We start from the raw sequence: 22474 nt of genomic DNA on the forward strand, positions 1-22474 counted from the left end.
TGATTATCGATGAATCCCAACAGCATGGAAGTGTTACATGTTGTCTCCTGCTGGAATCCATCAGGAGCTCACTCAAACGCATTATATAAAGCTGGCGAGAGTGTAACGATTACAGTCACTCTGGACTACCATTTAATATCTAATGCCAACTACTTGACATACCTAATAGGCATTTCAAACTTGAATTTTCAACTTGATTCTTCCTTAGTACTCTCCAAATGAGTAAAAGACATCACCAATCTGTATTTTGGCTCAGCCCAAAAATGTCGAGTTATCCTTGCTTTCCAACTTTTCTTTCACATCTTACATCAAAACCATCAGAAAATTCTATAGGTACCACCTTTAAAATATATCCCAAATCTAACCACTTCCCATCATTTCTATTGCTCTCTTTCTCTAGCCCAAGACCTAACCACTATATATTTTACCTTTTAATCCCAATTATAAAAAAATCTGAACTCTTTGGGAGAGTGCAAAGGCCCCACATGGTCTGACCTCTGGCTACCTTCCTTGCCACTTCATCCCCAACCAGCCTCTTTGCTCCCTGCACTCAAGTGACCCTGGGATTCTTTCTATTCTCTAATCATGTTCAATCCTCAAAGTCTCCTCTGCGTTCATTTCCTCAGCTCAAAGACTCATTCCCCAGTGTCATTCCCAGCTTCATTTCATTCAAGCCTCTCCTCGAACATCCTCTCTCCAGAAAGGCCTTCCATCAGTACTTATCTAATGCAGAAAACCCAGACTCTAGTTTCATTATCTTAAAGGCATTCATTTCTACTTGACAGTGCACCATACATCTTTTTATCCTCCCCATTAGAAAATAAACTCTGTTATTTCAGACAGGACTTTGTGTTGGTCGCTCCTATATCTCTGTCACAGCACACTCAATAAATTTTTTGTTGAGTAGGCAAAGATTCAAATATTCCAGAATCCAATAATCCCAATTTACATAAATTCTCTAAGAGCAGGGTTTTGTTTCCTGATGTATCCCCACTGCCCAAAACAACGCCTGCCACTAGAGTTCACAATGAATAGGGGCTGAATGAGTGCACCCTAGGGGAACCTGAGCTTCAGACAAACACAAGGAGGCAAGTACAAGACGCTCACCACAGCACTGTGTGGAACAGCACCAGACAAAAGCAATCAGTAGGAGAAGAGACAGATTACGGCAGTTCTTCTACAGCGAGTAGTACTGTATAGCAGATGAAATGAATGAACTAGTTTTGACATAGATAAATCTCAAATAAAACCCCACATCGAATAAAAACAGCAGGTGCAGAATGAAAAGCACAAGATACAGTTTAGACTTCAAAGGAAACTTCACAGTATCTCTTTATAAATGCATGCATATTAATAAGAGTATAAAAAACAAAGATGGGAAGACTATACATCGACTTCCAACAGTGCTACCTTTGGTGATGAGAGGAGAAAACAGGATTAGAAGGGAAAAGAGGCTGAAATTTTTCTTTCAAAAAGAAGGGGGGGGGAACAACACATGAAAACATGTTTAACATTATAAGGTAAATGCAAATCAGAGCCACAATGAGACACACCTCAAACCCCCTAGAACGACCATTATCCGAAAAAGCAAAAAACAAGTGTTGACAAGGATGTGAAAAACTGGAATCTGTGCACTGCTGGTCTGGGAATGGAAAATGGTGCGGCCACTGTAGAAAACTATATGGTGGTTTCTCGAACAATTAAAAGTACAATAACCCTATGACCCAGCAATTCCACTTCTGGGTACCTACCACAAAGAATTGAAAGCAGGGACTCAGATGTTTATACACAAAGGTTCGTAGCAGTAACAGTCATAGGCGCCAAAAGGTAGAAGCTACCTAAGTATCCATAAATAGATAAATGGATAAATAAAAGGTGGTACATACATAAAATGGAACATTACTCAGCCTTAAAAAGGAAGGAAATCTTGGCACACATGACAACACAGATGAACATGGACACGACGCTAAGTAAGCCACTTGCAAAAGGACAGATCCTGTATGATTCCACTTCCATGCAAGGGCTACAGCAGCCACACCCAGAGAGACAGAAAAGAGAACGGGGGCTCCCAAGGCCTGAGAAAGGGAGATGGGGAGTTACTGCTGTGTAACAGGTCCAGAGCTTCAGACTGGGAGGATGAAAAAGTGCCGGAGATCCCCGTAGTGATGGTTGTACAACAATGTGAACGTACTTCATGCTCTGAACTGTACACTTCAAAATGGTTAAAATGGCAGACTCTGTATTAAGGATATTTTACAGGATGAAAAAAATGGGAACAAATATTGGACAATGATAACATTAATTCTTCACCGTAGGTAACACCAGTGTTTGTTATATTGTTTTCCATTCATTTTTATCCATGTGTGTTTGTTATATTATTTTCCATTTGTTTTTAATTGTTTTTCAAATTTTTCACCAGAAATGTAACCAGCCAAAAAAGACTAAATTGGGAGCATCCTGGAAGTATGGATTAGTAGAAAGTCAATTTTCATTACCAAACCATAATAAGTCTGAACACTCATGGTCCTTAGCTAGGAGGAACCTTCTCCCTCAAACAGCATGCTAACTTACAAATAAAAGATCAACAGCAACATTATAAATAATGAATTATAGAACTAAACCCTCATAAATTAAAATCTACTAATAAGCCAAGAAGAAACGAACTAATAATCTGGTAGAAAAATGACCAAAATACATGAAGAGAGAATTTATCAAAAAGAAATGCAAATCATTCTTAAACATATGGAAACATGTGGAAATTTACTCATTTTAAAAGAAATGTAAATTAGAGGGCCATCTGGGTGACTCAGTCCTAAGTGTCTGCCTTCCCTTGGGCTCAGGTGGTGATCCCAGGGTCCTAGGATCAAACGTCCCCCGCCCCGCACTGCCCTGCTCAGTGGGAAGCCTGCTTCTCTCTCTCCCACTCCCCTGCTTATATTCCCTCTCTCACTGTCTCTCTGTCAAATAAAGTCTTTAAAAAAAAAAAAAGAAAGAAAAGAAAAGAAATGTAAATTGGACAGCACTAAGGTATCAGATTGGAAATAAAATCCCAAAGTTTGACAACATACTCTATGGTAAGGCTGTGCTTAAGCAGGTAAAGCACAATGACACAAACCTGGTGAAAGAGAACTTGGCAATATCTAGCAAAATACATATGTATTTACCTTTTGATCAGCAATCCCACTTCTAGGACTCTATCCCAAAGATATGCTGGCAAAAATACAAAAAGACATATGTACAAAGCTATTCATTGCAGCACTATTTGTAATACCAAGATTGGAAACAACCCAAATGTCCATCAGTAAGGAAGTGGCTGAATAAAGTATGGTATATATATCCATATAGCTGTAAAAAGGGGAGAAAGATTACTACATACGGCTGAGGGACAATCTCTAGTATCTAAGAAATATGAATATGAATATGAATATATGTTATGTATATACATATATATGTATATATGTATACTCACACATATACATGTTTATAATTTTTAAATGAACAACAGAAGAGTCAAATAATAAAAACCAATTGTATATATAGGGAAAAATAAAAAGGGTGAACAGTATCAGATTGAAAATGGGAATGGTGTTATACATAATTTTAACTTCATCACTATGTAGATACTTTATAAAATTTTAGAAACATATTTAAATCAAAAGAAAAAAATCCAACTAAAAATGAACTGAAACAAAAATACCTAATTGTTGGTGACATAACCTCAAGGAAAACAGGATTACTTTATGTCATATTAAAATACAGTATCTTGGGGCGCCTGGGTGGCTCAGTGGGTTAAAGCCTCTGCCTTTGGCTCAAGTCATGATCCCGGAGTCCTGGGATCGAGCCCTTCATGGGGCTCTCTGCTCAGGGAGTCTGCTTCCTCCTCTCTCTGCCTGCCTCTCTGTCTTCTTGTAATCTCTGTCTGTCAAATAAATAAATAAATAAAGCTTAAAAAAAAAAAAAAATGTCTGACTGCAAACCCCAGTGGAATATATTTTAAGGCAAAAACCATAAAGAAATTTTAAACCTCACACTGTTATCTGTTATACTTGGAATGTTGGTATTATTGAAAAAATTACAGAAATATTACAGGGTAAATAAGTGATGATGTTAACATCATTATGAAACAACACAATTCCAAAAAAAAAAGAGACACAACATAAAATCAAAGAAGTAAAAGCCCTGCAACTTTAAATTAAAACAGTGACTATAAAATGAAGCCATCTGATTCCTTTCTCTTCAAAAGACGTGTAGTTTCTAGCTATGTCTATGGAAAAGGCCTTATAAGAAATGACAACCTAGTATCAATGAGCACCCCAGCACCCAGACTATGGTCTCTAAATATTATATCCACTGTCCAAAAATAAAAAACACAGTTTTCCTGAGAAATGGTAGATTGTTAAGTTTGGGGCAAAAATGTGCAAGAGTTACCTGGGACCCTTACTACACTAGAAAGCAAGGACTGAACTATCAAAGACACATGACATCACACCAAAAGAACACAGGAACCAATCTGAAAGATCACTCACTGCTCTAGAACAGGGCAGTCTGATCATCAAACGAAGGATGACACCAATGGAATCAAACTCATCACATACGTGCGTGTGTGTGTGCGTGTGTGTGTACATGTGTGTGCACACACATGCATGCACTTTATATCCATGCATTAACAATAACATTTAAAACAAAACACTGATCAACTTCCTAAATGGCAGAGTAAGTACTTCAGTGAACCCAGTCTCCCAGAAAAGTAGCAAATCACTGGCTAAAAATGATGAAAGTCAACTATTTCAAAGTTGCAAAATTAGCTGATGGCACACGACAAACTGAAAGGTTAACTACGCAAGACAAGCTCCTAGGCCTGGTTAGAGGAGCCGGGTTGTGGCTTAAGTTGGGGCTATTCCCATTCCTCATCCCTCTTCAGCTCAAAATAGAAATTTTGTTTTTGAAAACACAATAACCACAAGGAAACTCCATAGTAAGCCCCTTAGCAGAATAAGAAGGACAGAGGTAAGAATGACTAAAATTAAAGACAGAGAAAAGAAAAAAATGAAAAGAGTATGGAATAGCAATATAAGATCCAACCCTAGTGCCAGCAGAATCCCAGAAAAAGAAAATGAGAACAGGGCTGAAAAAGTATTTGAAGAAATAACAGGTGAAATTTTTCCAATTTTGGCAAAAACCATAATTTCAAGAAACTAAGAAAACTCCAAACAAGATAAACCCAAGGAAATATGTGCAAAGATACACCAAAAGTCAAACTTCTGAAAACTAAAGACAAAGAAAAAAAAATCTTAACAGCAGCAAGAGAAACTACACCTCTCTTAGGGTGACTGGAGGAGAGGGGGTTCCAATGACAGCAGATTTCTCATCCGAAACCATGGAGGCCAGAAAGCACAGGACTTCTCAAGAGATGAGAGAAAAGAATTTTCTACCCAGAATTCCATTTCCAGCAAAAATATCCTTCAATAATAAATAGGTAAATTAAGGCACTGTCAGAGGAAGGTAAAATATTTTATCACTAGCAGATCAACCCTAAAAAAAAAAAAAAAAAAAATGGCTAAAAAAAAAAAATTCCATAAATAGAAATGGAATGACAGAAGGAATCTTAGAAAATCAGGAAGGAAGAAATCAGGAAGGGACAATTTGAAGAGTACAAATATTGGAAAATATAATACATTTTCCTCCTCCTTCTGACTTTATGTTCGACAGTTGAGGCAAAATTTTAAGTGTCTGATGTGGTTCTCAAAATCTGTAGAGGTAAAGTTTCCACACCTGGCTCAAATTAATAAAATGATGACACCAGCAAAGTATGCTAAGTTATGTATAGATTGTGTTATACCTAGGGCAACCACTAAACAGCCATAGAAAAAGATAACATTCAACAACACTATATACAAATCAAAATGAATTGAAAACCAAATGGCAGAGAGGATGTGAAGAAACCAGATCTCTAATCCATTGCTGGTAAGAATGTACAGCCTCTCTGGAAAGCAGTTGGGCTGTTTCATTATTAAACATATAATCCAGTAACTGTGCTCGTGGGCATTTACCCCAGAAAAATAAAATCTTAATGTACATGATTGCTCACAGCAGCTCTATTTGTAATAGCTAAAAACCGGAAGCAACGAAAATGTACTACAGTAGGTGAATAGTTAATCAAACTGTAGTACACCCATGGAATATTACTGAGCAATAAAAGGGAACTACTGATAACATGCATGAATTTGGATAGCTCTCAAGGGCATTATCTTGAGTGAAAAAAGCAAATCTCAAAAAGCCACATACTATGTAATCCTATTTATATAACATTCTTGAAATGACACAGAGATGGAGAGGAGACTAACAAGGTGCCTGGGGCAAGAGAAAGTTGGGGGAAAGCAGGGAGTGGATGACGGGTGTAGTAGAGAAGAACTCTTTGTGGTAATGGAACAGTTCTGTATCTTGACTGAGGTCATAGTTAGGGGAAGCTACATGTGATAAAATGACAGAGAACTACATATACTTTGTACATAGGTCAATTTCCTGGCTTTTATATTGTTCTACACTTAAGGAGATGTAACTAATGGTAGAAATGGGTGAGAGGTACACAAGGACCTGTTAGTACCATCTTTGCAACTTCTCATGAATCTGTAATTATTTCAAAATCATTCAAAATAACTATCAAAATTAAATTTTTTAAAGATCTCTGTTCAAAAACGTTACTTGCCTTTTCAGCAAACATTATGAGTACCCCCTAGTGCCAGGTTCTCTGCTAGGGACAGAGAAAGAACTCACATCTTCAAAGAGCTTCCCGTTCAGTGGCAGAAAGACAAGTTGGACAACACAGGTAAGTAAGAGAATCCTGCACTATGAAAAAGGAATTCTCTTCAGCAAAACCAATACCTGCATCCAGCTGCTGCTCCCCGTTCATTTCCACAGAACATGGGCAGTCTCCTCCCCACGCAAAGGAAAGGCCTTATGGTTCCGCTCTGATCTGAAGATTACTCGTAGGTCTCAAGCATCAGCTCAGTGGGCATCCAAAGGTCCAAATGAAAGTGCTGGAAAGTCAAAAAGAACACACAAAAGCCTGAAACCCAAGTGTAGTTTACTCATTCATAAGACCTGGCACTGCAGTGAGTGGGGAGGGTGCATGAAACAGACACACACTGGCAGAATAGAGGGAATGAGAGAAAAAATGGGTATCTTTCCTAATTTTGGAGACTGTGTATGTAAATGTGAGAGTGTGTGTGTCTATCTGTATATGCAGAGACAGCACTATCAAGATCTTTTTTTTTTTTTTTAAAGATTTTATTTATTTATTTGAGAGAGAGACAGTGAGAGAGAACATGAGCGAGGAGAAGGTCAGAGGGAGAAGCAGACTCCCCATGGAGCTGGGAGCCCGATGTGGGACTCGATCCCCGGACTCCAGGATCATGACCCGAGCCGAAGGCAGTCGTCTAACCAACTGAGCCACCCAGGCGTCCCTATCAAGATCTTGATATCTAAAAATCACAACACACTAACACGTATATGAATCACTCTTTAACCCTTAGCACCATGACTCCTACCCACAAAAACTCTAATTCCTAATGAATTCCTGAAGGAAAAAGGTAGCTTTCAATGCTCTGTCTTATCCAATGAATAAGATTAAGGATGTATTATTTTATCTAGTTTTTCATTCCACTTATCTAGGCTATTATGCAGAACCAACAAGCATCAACTACATTAGTCTACAGTTACAGTTATAAAGGGAACCTCTCCAAAATAAGCTTGGAACCCATTTATTTTTATTTATATATTTTTTAAAGATTTTATTTATTTGACAGAGAGGAAAGCACAAGTAGGCAGAGGGAGAGAGAGAAGCAGTCTCTCCAGTGAGCAGGCAGTCCAAAGCAGGGCTCGATCCCAGGACCCTGGGATCATGACCTAAGCCAAAGGCAGCCGCTTAACCAACTGAGCCACTCAGGCAACCCAGAACCCATTTACTTTTTAAAACAGCTTTATTACAATCACATACCATAATTTCCCACTTTAAAAAGCATGTAATTCCATAGGTTTGAGTAAATTTACAGAGCTGTGTAACTACCACTATATCCAGTTTTATAATATTTCCATTACCTTGAAAAAAAATACTTCATTCCTACTTGCAGTTCCTCCCCATCCTGTCAAGGACTTGACCTTCCCAGGGCTCTACAGCAAGGAAGTAAGAGAACCAGGTTTCAAACCAAGCAAAATGTCTATATCCCATGTCCTCAAGCAAGTATTTTACTGACTCTCAATGGGAAGCCACTGAGGGCTTCTTTAAGCATAGAAAGGAAATTATCAAATCTGTGTTTTAAAAAAGATCATTCTGGACCCAAATAGAGAAAGCATAAGGGAATGACAGCAAAGAAAACAGGCAAACATAAAACTTCCACATGCCAAAAGACATCATAAATAAAACTCAAAGGTAAGAGAGTATATCTTAGAAGTTCTCACCATAAGAAAACAGATTTTTTTTTTAAAACTATGTATGGTAGTGGATATTAACTAGACTTATTTTGGTGATCATTTTGCAAGGTATACAAATATTGAATTGTTATGTTGTATACCTGAAACTAGCAGAATATTATTTGTCAATTATATTTTACTAAAAATAAATAAGACAATGGAGATTGGTGAAAGTATTAGCAACATATAATGGATTCATTTCCATATACAGGCTCCTATCATTCAACAACAAAAAAGAAAAAATGGGCAAAATAGGTAAGCGATCCACATTAAAAAAAATCAGAGTTAAAGCTTATAAAAATGTTTTCAATCTCATTAGGAAGAGGAAAGTAATTTTTAATTATATATGACTTTTTCACCTTACAGACTGGTAAAATTTTTTAATTTTATTTATTTTTTAAAAGATTTTATTTATTTATTTGACAGACAGAGATCACAAGTAGGCAGAGAGTCAGGCAGAGAGAGAGGAGGAAGCAGGCTCCCTGCCGAGCAGAGAGCCTGATGTGGGGCTCGATCCCAGGACCCTGAGATCATGACCTGAGCCAAAGGCAGAGGCTTTAACCCACTAAGCACCCAGGTGCCCCCCAGACTGGTAAAATTTTTTTAAACTAAAAAAGTCCATTGTTGGCAAGGAAGGTGGACGAATGGGAGAACTTCGGAGTACAGACTTTCTGGAGAAAAATTTAATGAAAAATTTTAACTTACAAAGATTTAAAAGACACAAATTCTTTGAGCAGTGATTCTGGTAGTGAGAATCTTTCATACAAAACACATGTGTGGGCGGCTTCATAACAGTGATGCTTGCAGCAGTATTATCGTTAATGGTGAGAAACCAGAGACAACCCATACGTCTACCAAATGGGAATGGAATGGCCACATACATTATGATACACCGATACTAGGAAATACTCCACAATCGTTAGAAAAATTTAGGTAGGTCCATAAAAAGCACATGGGAATACTGTCTATACTGCTGAGTGGAAAAAGCAAATGAAGGACATTATTTGTATTAACTTTTTAAAATCCCATGTCTACTCTTTATTTGACTACATTTGTGACTTTTCGTAAAACATTTATTTATTTGAGAAAGAAAGCGGGAGAGGGGCAGAGGGAGAGAGAAAGGGTCAAGCAGACCCCGCGCTGAGCACAGAACCGGACATGGGGCTCGATCCCACGACCCCAAGATCAAGACCTGAGCCATAGTCAGATGCCCAACCGACTGAGGCACCCAGGAGCCCCAACGTTTGTGACTTTTAACAAATGACTTACTCATTTGTGCCAATGGCACCCCTTTAAAAGAGGGATAACAGTACTGTACCTACTTCAGAGGACTGCTACGTAGATAAGACAATCTGTGAACAGCACTAAGCACGGAGTTGACTACACGGTAAATGCTGAATTAATGTTACCTTTATACAATGTTGACTGATTCAAGTTCCTATGGCACTAATGTAGTGCATTACCTCTACAGAGGACATCCTGTCACTTCATCGGGGGTCTGATGCAGCAAAGCCAAGACTACATAAATATCTGTTGGTTCACTAGGCTTTGAAGATGTCATCCACTGCTTATGTTCATAAACTCTTGGAATATGCCAGCATATTTTGTGCAGAGAGCCACCAAGTGCAAAATGATTACACACACACACACACACACACACACACAATATATATATATATAAAATAAGTGAAGTTTAAAAGCCAAGGATAAGAAAAGTTGGGAAAACCACAAGTCTTATGAAGCTGAGAGCTAAAGCTGTGATATATTTTTTTAAGATTTTATTTATTTATTTGTCAGAAGAGAGGGAGAGGGAGAAGACACACAAGCAGAGAGAGAAGCACACTTCCCGCTGAGCAGAGAGCCCAATGCAGGACTTGATCCCAGGACCCTGGGATCATGACCTGAGCCCCTGGGATCATGACCAGAGCTGAAGGCAGACACTTAACCGACTGAGCCACCCAGGCATCCCTATTTTTTCAATCTTACAGCATCACTAAGATTTTAACCAATGAATGATCAGTTCAGCATCTTAATAGGATTAGGAGAAATAAACTCATGAAGCCATTTGCTGTGGAACATTTGTAAGATCTCTTTATTGCTGTCTTTCTATGCAATGAAGGGGAAAAAAACAGCAAAATATCTGGGAGCCTAGAATATGGAAATTTAATTCCTTTTTCATTTATTTCCTTTATTTCCTATTCATATTAAATTGCTTTACTTTATTTTATCATTCATTGATTTTGGTATTATAATTCCTCTTGTGGTTACCAGAACACATTAGAGTTACTCATTTAAATAAGTTCTCATGAACTAACTATCTGAACCTTGCTCATCTTATTTAGAATATTTCAGTGAAATAAACAGTGCCTAGATACTTAAAAAGTGCTCCAAGAAGACATACTGAAGCCAGTATAAGATATACTAAAAGCTAACAGTACAAAATAAGCCTTGAGGTCAAACACACACATACACACAAAACTAAACAAAAATGAAAATGAAACCCAGGTAGAATAAAATGAAACTGAATTCACTATTTCATGTTTGGAGATACATTAGTGTAAACCCATGGAACACTTCTGTTTTAACAGCTTTTTTAAAAGACCTAAAAGCCATATGAACAACAACCAGCCTTCATCTTGTTTGGGCTTACACTTGCAGTCCACACCCTAAGCCTCCACTAGCCGGCTTCATGTTAATGCACTTTGTCTTCAAGGATAAGACTAAACACTAAGTAAGAGCATTATGTGAAGAAGTTACAACAACCCAAGAGAGATTTCTGTAGGAGAGAGCCTCCGCCAAAATCATTTAATAAGCCCAACATAAATAACTTTTAAAGCATTAGTTAGAAGGAAAGAAACTCAGAGTGGCTCTGGAAGTTTGTATCCAGTTCATATAGTAGTTACAAGAAAATACTTTAATTCAGGAAGTATTTACCAGGTAGTTAAAAGGAAAATTCCCATTGAAATGTTTAAATTTTCACTCTAGTCCCTCAACTTAACGGATGGAAGCCCAGGATTAATTTCAAGTATGCTGTTAAATATGGTAAATGCGAACAATTCAGCAAATTTGATGCTCCATTTTGGGTCTATTTGTAAAGTAAATGCCCTTGACAGCAAATGCTAGTGGTAGAGTCACTATTTTTTCATTCCCCAACAGATGTAGATTTCTACTGGCTTTTCACGCTCCGCAACAGTCAATCATTACTCCCTGCTCTCGCACACACCCTATCTGACAGGCTACCTAAATTAAACGTTTTGCTTCCATCTGTCAAATGTCATGTAATTTGATTATTAGGGATAGAAATCTTCCATTGTTTCATTAAGTTGTTTATTGCTGTTGTTTTTAACCCACTGCTCCATGTCTAACTAGGGAAATTAAAAAAAATAAAGTCTAATAAAGTCAATCTTAGCCACTCATATCTACATTAAATCTGACCCCAACTTTACTTTTCTATGATTATGTAAACCCAACACAAGGCACATCTATCTCAGTTAAACAAATCAGTACTAATGAATTTATAAAGCCAATAAAAGTTTTAAACAAAGCCCAGAGCTCAAGTATACCCTGAATTTTTTTAAAGGTGATCATTGTCACTAACTGTCAGGAAAATACAAATCAAAACCATCATGATATAGCACCACGAAAATACAAATCAAAACCATCATGATATAGCACCACACACTTGTCAGAACGCCATTATCAGAAAGATAACAAATGTTGGCAAGGATGTGGGAAAAGCGAACCCTCATGTGCCTTGTTGGTGGGTATGGGAATTGGTTGCAGCCACCATGGAAAACAGCATGGGGATTCCTCAGAAAATTAAAATTTCAAGTAACATATGATCCAGAAATTCCCCTTTGAGGTATTTATTTGAAGAAAACAAAAATATGAACTCCAAAAGATATCTATATTCCCCTATTCACTACAGCATTATTTACAAGAGCTAAGACATGGAAGCAACTTCAGGGTTCAACTTAAGGGATGAACGGATAAATAATGTGGTATACATACACATACACACATGAAATATTCTTCAGCCACAAGAAAAGAACAAAATCCTGCTGTTTGCAACAACATGGATGGACCTGAAGAGGAGTATACTGAGTGAAATAAGTCAGAGAAGGACAAATGCTATATGCTCTCACACAAAGAATTAAAAAAAAAAAAAATCATGGGCGCCTGGGTGGCTCAGTGGTTAAACCGCTGCCTTCAGCTCAGGTCATGATCTCAGGGTCCTGGGATCGAGTCTCGCATCAGGCTCTCTGCTCAGCAGGGAGTCTGCTTCCTCCTCTCTCTCTCTCTCTCTGCCTGCCTCTCTGCCTACTTGTGATTTCTCTCTGTCAAATAAATAAATAAAATCTTTAAAAAAAAAAATCAAAACCAACACCCCCCCCCCCCCGGGCCAACTCACAGACACAGAGAACAGATTGGTGGTTGCCAGGGATGAGGGGTGGGCAAGGTGGGTGAGGGTGGTCAAAAGGTACCAATGCCAGTTATAAAATAAATACATCCCAAATATGTAAAGTGCAGCATGATGACTACAGTTGACAACACTGTATCGTGTATTTGAAAGTTGCAAAGAGAGTAAATCTTAAAGGTTCTCATCATAAGAAAAAAAGTTTTTGTAACTCTATGTGGTGGTGAATGTTACCAAAACATACTGTTGTCATCATTTTGCAATATATTCATATATTAAATCATTATGTTGTACACCTTCGATTAATACAATGTTCTATCTATATCTCAATTTAAGATGCTAAATGATGAGCCAATATTTTAAAAGGATGTTTTAAACTAACATGAGAAATTTTGGGGGCGCCTGGGTGGCTCAGTGGGTTAAAGCCTCTGCTTTCGGCTCAGGTCATGATCCCAGGGTCCTGGGATCGAGCCCCACATCAGGCTCTCTGCTCAGCGGGGAGCCTGCTTCCTCCTCTCTCTCTGCCTGCCTCTCCGCCTACTTGTGATCTCTGTCTGTCAAATAAATAAATAAAATATTTTTAAAAAAAAAAAGAAATTTTTAAGTAAAATTTGGCATAAACATACAATGTAATACTACAGGGCCACTAAAAATCACCTTACAGAAATGTTTTCCTTTCCAATCAAAATCCCAAGAAGGTATTTTATTTTAAAATGCTCATTTAAGGGGCGCCTGGGTGGCTCAGTCAGTTAAGTGTCTGCCTTTGGCTCAGGTCATGATCCCAGGGTCTTGGGATGGAGCCCTGCATTGGGCTCTCTGCTAAGTGGAGAGCCTGCTTCTCCCTCTCCCTCTACCTACCTCTGTCTACTTGTGCTCTCTCTGTCAAATAATAAATAAAATCTTTTAAAAACAAACAAATAAATAAATAAAGCTAATTTAAGGGTGGCTCAGTTGTTTAAACATCCAACTCTTGGCTTTGGCTCAGGTCATGATCTCAGGGTTATGTGACTGAGATCCATGTTGGGGGGGGGGGGGTCCACACTCAGCAGGAAGTGTGCTTGAGATTCTCTCTCTCCCTCTGCTCTTCCCACTACTGCACATGCTCTCTCTCTTCCCTAAATAAATAAATAAATCTTTTAAAAATGTATGAAATAAAATAAAATGCTAATTTAAAAATGTATCTAGGGACGCCTGGGTGGCTCAGTTGGTTAAGCAGCTGCCTTCGGCTCAGGTCATGATCCCAGGGTCCTGGGATCGAGTCCCACATCGGGCTCCTTGCTCGGCAGGGAGCCTGCTTCTCCCTCTGCCTCTGCCTGCCTCTCTGTCTGCCTGTGCTCGCTCGCGCTCTCTCCCTCTGTCTCTGAAAAATAAATAAAATCTTTAAAAAAAAAAAAAAATGTATCTAAAAGAGAAAATGTACAACCCAGCCACATTTTTGTAAAAGATGATATGTGATGAGGCTAGTTCCTTCTATCAGAATATTAAGATAGTATGGTTCTAGTGCAAGAAAATACACACACATCAATAAAGTAGAATGAGGCTGAGAAACAGATGTACGCATACAAGGATACAGCAGGTAATAAAATGGCATCCCATATCAACTGTGAAAGGACGAACACACACAGAGTCTTGAACTGGCTCTACATTCTAAGAGGAAAAACACTGCATCCTTACTTCATGCTGCCACATAAATAAACTCCAGGTGAATTAAAAGAGCAAACCATGAAAAACAAGACTCCAAACAAATTAAAATAAAACATAGAGGAATATGGTTTTAAACCCTGGGACAGTACAGACATCTTTAAGCAATGAGGCCATAAAATGGAACATTTAAAAACATTTAAAACTTCTGATTGGCAGAAAGATACCATAAACAACTTTAAAAACCAAGCCACAGACTAGAAGAAAATATTTCCAGCATATATAATACACAAAGGATTAACAGTCATAATCATAGAAAGCACCAATAAATCACAGAAATAAATCACAGAAAGCACCAATAAAGAAAAAAAAAAGCCAAACTTAATGGAGAAAAAAGGTATGAATAGGAATTTTAGAGAAGAAATGCAAATGATCAATAAACATATGAAAATATGTTCAATGTCAAGGGCTTAAGTGAGTTATTTCTCACTCAGGTTGGCAAAAATAAAAGATGAGTAATATCCAATACAGGTGAAAATATATAGAGAAATGGATGCTGTCATTACTAGTTGAAGAGCACAAATGGCTGCAACCCTTTAGAGAGAAATTTTATTCCATCAAAAATTTTAACTTGGATTCTCTGCAACCACACAATTCCATTTCCAATATCTGATTCAGAAAAATACCCAAAGAAAATAAAGAAATAAGTAGCATACATTTTCAAAGAAAGAGAAGAAACTGTTGTCCCCTCCCGGGCATACACGAGAAACACCCCATGTGTACAATGTGAGGGTGTAAATGTGTGCTTGAACACCATCTACACTGAGGGAGAAATGAGGATGTCAACGTCGATCAGTAAGTCAGGACACCTCCCTAATGTGAGGGTTAGAAAGAACAGGATAGTTTCATAGGGACGGAGCTTGTGTTGGGGGTGGGGTGTTCCACAGTTTGGGGACTACACAGTAGTTCTTACACATACAGGCATTCCTTGTTTAACTGCAATTCACTCCACTGTGCTCCACAGATATTGCAGTTTTTACAGATGGACGGTCTGTGGCAACCCTATGTCAAGCAAGTCTGTTGGCACCACTTTTTCCAAGAACATATACTCACTTTGTATTTCTGTGTCACACTTTGGGAATTCTGGCAATATTACAAACTTTGTGTTACTCTATTTGTTATGGTGACCTATGATCAGTGATTATGACTCGCTGAAACCTCAGATAAGGGTTAGCATTTTTTAGCAATTTTTTAAAAAAGACTTTACTTTTTTATTGACAGAGAGGGACAGCAAGAGAGGGAACACAAGCAGGGAGAGTGGGGGAGGGAGAAGCAGTTTTCCCGCAGAGCAGGGAGCCGGATGCAGGGATCGATCCTAGAACCCTGAGATCAAGACCTGAGCCAAACGCAAATGCTTAATGACTGAACTACCCAGGAGCCCCTATTTTTTAGCAGTATTTTTAAAGTAAGGTACGTGCATTGTTTTTTGGAGATATAATGCTACTGCATACCTGCCAGACTATAAAATACTATAACCATAACTTTTATATATACTAGGAAACCAAAAAATTCCTATAACTCATTTTATTCTGATATTTACTTTATTGGGGTGGTCTGGAACTGAAGGCACAGTCTCCAGGGTATGCCTGTATCTGTATATGTATGTATTGCCAAACACATACAAAACTATTTCTACATCTAGACATATGTATGTGCAGAAGCCCTTAAAATGGTCTGGAAGAATACATCCAAGTCACTATCAATGTTTATGAGACAGACTCAGGTATAGAGCAAAAGGGAATTTTTGCTTTATCTGCACTGGATAAATTTTTTTAGGATGACAATGTATTCGTATGTGTATTTCTGTGACTTAAATTTTTATTTTAAGAAAACGCAAATGTATTTATTAAAATGGAAATCTATTCCATTTTTTCAACAAATTTTTTCAACAAATATTTACCAGAAACCTATGTATTGGGCCCTGTAAAAGCATTAGAGCTCTGTGAGTGCAGAAGGACAAAGACCTGGAGACGTGGAAGGAGACAGCATGCCACGCCGAGGGGAAGGCCAGCGGAGCTGCAGTGAGAACACACGAGCTGTATTCCCAGAATGGCATGGGGCCGGGGAGCAGAGGCCACAGAAGCAAGGGAGCAAGCAAGACAGGGCAGCAGGAGCGAAGGCAGGCTGACTGACACTCCAAGACTGCTCTGGGAACACCACATGCCTGCAGCCCTAATGGAACTATGGTATTTACCAGCGACCCGACTCATCTGGGGTGGACGACACATGAAGGCAACGCTAGTGGCAAATGTAAAATGTTGCAATCACTGTGAAAAACAGTCTGGTAGTTCTTCAGGATGTTAAACATCAAGTCACCATATGACCTAGCAATTCCACTCCTCGATGTATTTCCAAGAGTACTGAAACCATGTACCAAAAAACACATACAGGAAAGGTCATGGCATGACTCATAAGAGACAAAAGGTATGAAACACCCCAAATGTCCATCAACTGATGGACGGTAAGTAAAACGTGATACATCTAATACAATGGAATATTATTCAGCCACAAAAGGAATGAAGCACTGATACATGCTATAAGTTAGGTAACTGAAAATATACCAAGTAAAAGAAGTCAAACATAAATGGCCACATATTGGGAGGTGGGTCGGGGGAAGGGACAACTGGGTGTTGGGCATTAAGGAGGGCATGTGATGTAAATAATCAGCACTGGGTGTTATGTGCAACTGATGAGTCACTAAATTCTATCCCAGTAACTAATAATACAGTATATGTTAACTAAATCAAGTTTAACTAAAAAAAAAAATTTTTTTAAGAAAAGAAAAAAGGCCACATACTAAATGCTTCCATTTGTATAGAATGGCTAGAACAGGCAATCCATCGAGACAGAAGGTAGATTAGCGAGGCTGCCAAGAGCTAGAGGAAAAGAATAATGGGGAGGGGGGCACCTGGGTGGCTCAGTGGTTTAAAGCCTCTGCCTTTGGCTCAGGTTATAGAGCCCAGGGTCCTGGGATCGAGCCCTGCATTGTGCTCTCTGCTTAGCAGGGGAGGCTACTTCCTCCTCTTTCTGGGGCGCCTGGGTGGCTCAGATGGGCCTCTGCCTTCGGCTCAGGTCATAGTCTCAGGGTCCTGGGATCGAGCCCCACATCAGGCTCTCTGCTCAGCAGGGAGCTTGCTTTCCCTTCTCTCTCTGCCTTCTTGTGATCTCTCTCTCTGTCAAATAAATAAATACAATCCTTAAAAAAAGAAGAAGAAGAAGAAGAAGAATGGGAAGGCACTACTACTGTATACAGTTTCTCATGGGGGCATTGAAACATTATAAACTTAAGATTGTCACGACAGCCCTACAACTCTGAATAAAAATCGTTCAACTGGATCATACACCTGAAACTAGTATAACATTCTCTATCAACTGTAAACACTCCACATGGCTGTACACTCTAAATGAATGAATTTTATGGTATATAAAATATTTCTTTATCAAGCTGTAAAAAAATTAAGTCACCTGTATTAAGAACACAACTGCGCTTTTAAAATAACATTATTTCTTGGGGCGCCTGGGAGGTGCAGTCAGTTAAGCATCTGACTCTTGGTTTCGGCTCAGGTCCTGGTCTTAAGGTTGGTTTCAGCTCACATCATGGTCTCGGGGTTGTGGGATGGAGCCCCACCTTGGGCTCCATGCTTATCGCAGAGTCTGCTTGTTCCTTTCTCTCCCCTTCTACCCCTCCCCGAGATCTAAGTTAAATAAATAAAATCTCTAAAAGAACACTATTTTCATTTTCAAATGCAGAAAGCAAGAACAAAAAAGAGACAAGAGACTGATAAATTCCAAATCACACTTGCTTAATCCAAGACATTTCTCAGACAACAAAAGTGCCAGCAGGTGTTCCTGATGAGCAGGCACCTCTCTTCCACATGATAATTCATCGGGCCAAGCACCTTCCACCTCATCGCTCTGCTTCTTGAACACAGGCTCCCCAAACCATCAGGGGCAGGGCTGTCAGTCACGGAGCTTTCCTTGATCCAGGCCTTCCACCCACATTCTACTGTTAAAATTCAGTCACATGGACCTCGTCTGACTTCAAGGGAAGCTGGTAACCAGAAGGCAGCACTTCCCGCCACTAAATACGAGTGTTTAGAATTAGTACTACTACTTTTTGGAACTTCCATTAGTGGATAATATCAGCGATTTTGTTTAAAGAAGGCTCTATGAGTCAACAGCCGTGATACTGATGAACTGCCACGGAACTGCAATTAGTCAATACGTATTTACTGAGCACATATTATCCACTATAGACTGTTCTAAGTAAACAGCGTGAAGGAAACCCTGCCCTCGTGGATCCTACAGTCTAGGCTGGGAAGGCAAACAATAAAGTAGAAAGTGCGCGGAAGGACAGTAAAAGGGGGGAAATGAGCCAAGGAAGGAGGACGCGGAGTTACCATTTTCAAAACAGTAACCGAGGCTTCCGTGGCGAGGTGACATTAGCCAAAACCTAAGGGAAATAAGAAGTGGGTATCTGGGGAAGAACATTCCAGACAGAAAGTGCAAAGATCCTGAAGTGGGAGCTCGTGTGGCACTTTCGAGGCCACTGCTGTTGGAGCAGAATGATCAAGGCAAAGATGCCAGGAGATGAGCTCACAGAAGTACCGGGCACCAGATTACATACAAACGTGTAGGTTGCTGTAAAGATTTTGGTTTTGAGGAAGCCACTGGAGAATTTTGAGCAAAGAGACGTAATCTGATCTATCTTTCAAAAGGATCACTTGAGAACAGACTGTTAAGTGAGCACGAGCAGAAGCCGGAAGACCAATAAGCAAGATCCTAGAACAATCCTGGCGAGTGCGCTGGTGGCCAGGTCCAGGGTTGGAAAGGTTTCGAGAAGGGGAGCAGGGAAACTGGATGAATTTCTATATTCATACGATAATGAATTTCTGTGAGAGAAAGAGCAGGGTCTGGGCTGATTCCAGTTTTTTGCCTCCAAAACAGACAGGATGAAATTGCCACTTAGGGGTAAAGTCTGAAGGAGGAGAGGTCCAAGGAAGAAAAAGCAGGGGTGTCAGTAGAAAATCAACCAATATGATTAATTTCTTCATTAATAAAGGTTTGCTCTTTGAGTTTTCAGGAAAACTTTTTACCACAAAAAAAAAGTATAATTATTACACTCTTTATATGAATAGTGTTCCCCATTTATAAGCTATTTCCAAATGGTATACTTCATTCAAGTCTAATAAAAACTCTTCAAGGGGCATCTGGGTGGCTCAGTGGGTCATAATCCCAGAGTCCTGGGATGGAGCCCAGTGTCAGCCTCCCTGCTGCTCAGTAGGGAGCCTGTTTCTCCCTCTGCCCTTCCCCCGCTCATGTTTTCTCTCTCTCTCTCTCTCTCTCTCTCTCTCAGACTCTCTCTCAAATAAATAAATAAAATCTTAAAAGAAAATCTTTAAAATAGCTAGAACGGCTTCTATCCTGATTTCGCACCTTGGGAACCTTCTTGTCAGCTTCAGTCCTGCTCTCACACTTCACCTTTTTTTCTAGGTTTACTGATCTGCCATGAAGGCATTTCGTCACACTGATTCGGTAATTTATGCTGTTTTATTGTTTAAAATCCTAATTTCAAAACCCATAAACTTCCCATTAAAACTTCAAGGTCAATTTTTCCAACCTTCTTTATTACATGTCTTTAAAAAATGTCAAGCATAAATAATTTTTAAAAAACTGATTCATACTATAATGAAGTTGGAAATCTCACACCAACCAATTTATAAATCCTTGATTCACAGCTGTAAGTACAACCACTTCACAGCCCTGTTTCCTTAGCTATTGCTAATTAATTAGTACCAGAGTACCAAGCACTGTCTCTACACCAGACAACAAGATCACTAAATCATAGTTTTGAAATTATTTTTCACTGTACCAAAATATGACATAAGCATTTAAAAATCAACTCTTTATCTTTATATTACCGTAGAAAAGTGGCAGATCTTTTAGAGTTCAAATATTATCATATTTTTCATGGATTATGGGCTTTACTTATAGGAGCCAGTTATAGGAGCACATGTTGAAACAGTCAATATGTCTTATTCTGATTAAATAAGGAGGTATTTGATTTACCAATAAGCACTGCCAAAAATGTACCCATTTCAGTAATATTATAAAATGATTACATGAATACGCTATGTTCAGTTATGAGAAGCCCTGAAACTTCTAAAATCTCCTAGTAGCTATTTCTCCGCCTCTTCACGTCAAGTGACAGTTCAGAAACTTCATTCCTACTCAACAGATGCTTGTTACCATTTATCTTAAAAAAAAAAAAATACTTGAGTACCTACTCCGTATGTGCCTAGCATTTTTTGAGTTATATACTAAATAAAGCACTGCCCAACAGTATATGATAATCGTAACACAAGTGTGAACTATTTTCAAATTATATCTTATTTAAACCTAACCATTCTACTTATCCCATACATGATTCCCCCATTCTGCATATGAGAAAACTGAGGTTCAGAGAAGCTAAATAACCAGTCCACTTATTTTTTTAAAAAAAAGATTTTATTTATTTATTTATTTGACAGAGCTCATAAGTAGGCAGAGAGGCAGGCAGAGAGAGAGGAGGAAGCAGGCTCCATGCTGAGCAGAGAGCCTGATGTGGGGCTTGATCCCAGGACCCTGAGATCATGACCTGAGTGGAAGGCAGAGGCTTAAACCACTGAGCCACCCAGGCGCCCCCAGTCAGTTCATTTAGTAAGCAAACAAGGGCAGCATTTGAACCCCAGTCTGATTCCAGACCCTGAACTCCCCTAGACTTCCAGGTTTTTCTCAGAGCTCAGGTGGTAAGGACAACTGTGAGGTATGCTTATACCACAAAGTGATGGCTCCAGATGATTTATACTCTAGTTCTTTACTATTCTAGTTAACTTATATTTTATATTTGATCTTTATATTCTGGCTCTTTTTATTATTTATTCAACTTCAAGATTCTATATTGTTCTAGTAAAATGGTGAGTAACCAGGAGTCTAGATGGCACCTAAGTGTTACCATCTGTGAGCTTCTTCTACAATGCTATTTTAGTAGGGCCTTATACTAGATTAGTTCATATGAAAGGATAAAAGCCTCATTAAAATGGGGGCGCCTGGGTGGCTCAATTGGTTAAGCAGCTGCCTTCGGCTCAGGTCATGATCCCAGGGTCCTGGGATCGAACACCATCTTGGTCTCCCTGCTCAGCGGGGAGTCAACTTGAGATTCTCTCTTCCTCATTCCCCCTGTCGCTCCCCCCTTGCTCTCTCTCTCAAATCTTTAAAAAGTATCCCTGAGTTACTGAATACTTGTAAAAAGAAACAGAAGGTCCTTATCATTTTTTTAAAGATTTATTTATTTGACAGAGAGAGTGCAAGCAGGGGGAGTGGGAGAGGGAGAAGCAGGCTCTCCAATGAGCAAGGAGCCCAATGCGGGACTTGATCCTAGAACCCTAAGATCATGACCTAAGCCAAAGGCAGATGGTTAACTGACTGAGCCACCCAGATGTCCTAAAGGTCTTTATTCTTTAAATGAAATGATAATCAAACTAATTTCTAAGTGTTTCTAAAGAAAAGGATTTAAAAGAATTTATTTAATTTGTAACAGTTCAGGGGTACCTGGGTGGCTCAGTTAAGTATCTGCCTTTGGCTCAGGTCATGATCTTGGGGTCCTGCAATCAAGCCCTGTGTTGGGCTCCCTGCTCAGTGGGAAGTATACGTCCCCTTTTCCTCTACCCTCCCCCATCCCACTCACTTGTGCTCTCGCTCTCTCTCTCTCTCTCTCAATAAATAAGTGAAATCTTAAAAAGAATTTTAATTTATGACACTTTACTGTTTCAACCGTTGTACACACCTAGAAACCACTTTCTTCATATCACTGCACGAAATTAAGCCCAGTCCACATTCAACTCTCCA

At 39.1% G+C, this 22474-nt stretch overlaps 1 protein-coding gene across 13 annotated transcripts in view; it reads right to left on the reverse strand.

Moving 5' to 3' along the window:
* SFMBT1 (Scm like with four mbt domains 1) overlaps nucleotides 1-22474 on the reverse strand; it is a 125618-nt gene that overhangs the window by 51095 nt on the left and 52049 nt on the right. For 11 of the 13 annotated variants that reach the window (XM_032322056.1, XM_032322039.1, XM_032322008.1 and 8 more), the window contains one exon: nucleotides 6883-7037. The exons of 1 other annotated variant lie outside the window; for it this stretch is intronic. In XM_032322056.1, the coding sequence (XP_032177947.1) occupies nucleotides 6883-6910 (28 nt within the window). In that variant the 5' untranslated portion in view covers nucleotides 6911-7037. Of the gene's footprint in view, nucleotides 1-6882; nucleotides 7038-8097; nucleotides 8170-22474 lie in introns of all 13 variants that reach the window. One more of the 13 variants, XM_032322029.1, reaches the window with a different exon arrangement.

This window comes from Mustela erminea, chromosome 1 (genome assembly GCF_009829155.1).
Source record: "Mustela erminea isolate mMusErm1 chromosome 1, mMusErm1.Pri, whole genome shotgun sequence".
In the NCBI taxonomy this organism is placed as follows: Eukaryota; Metazoa; Chordata; class Mammalia; order Carnivora; family Mustelidae; genus Mustela; species Mustela erminea.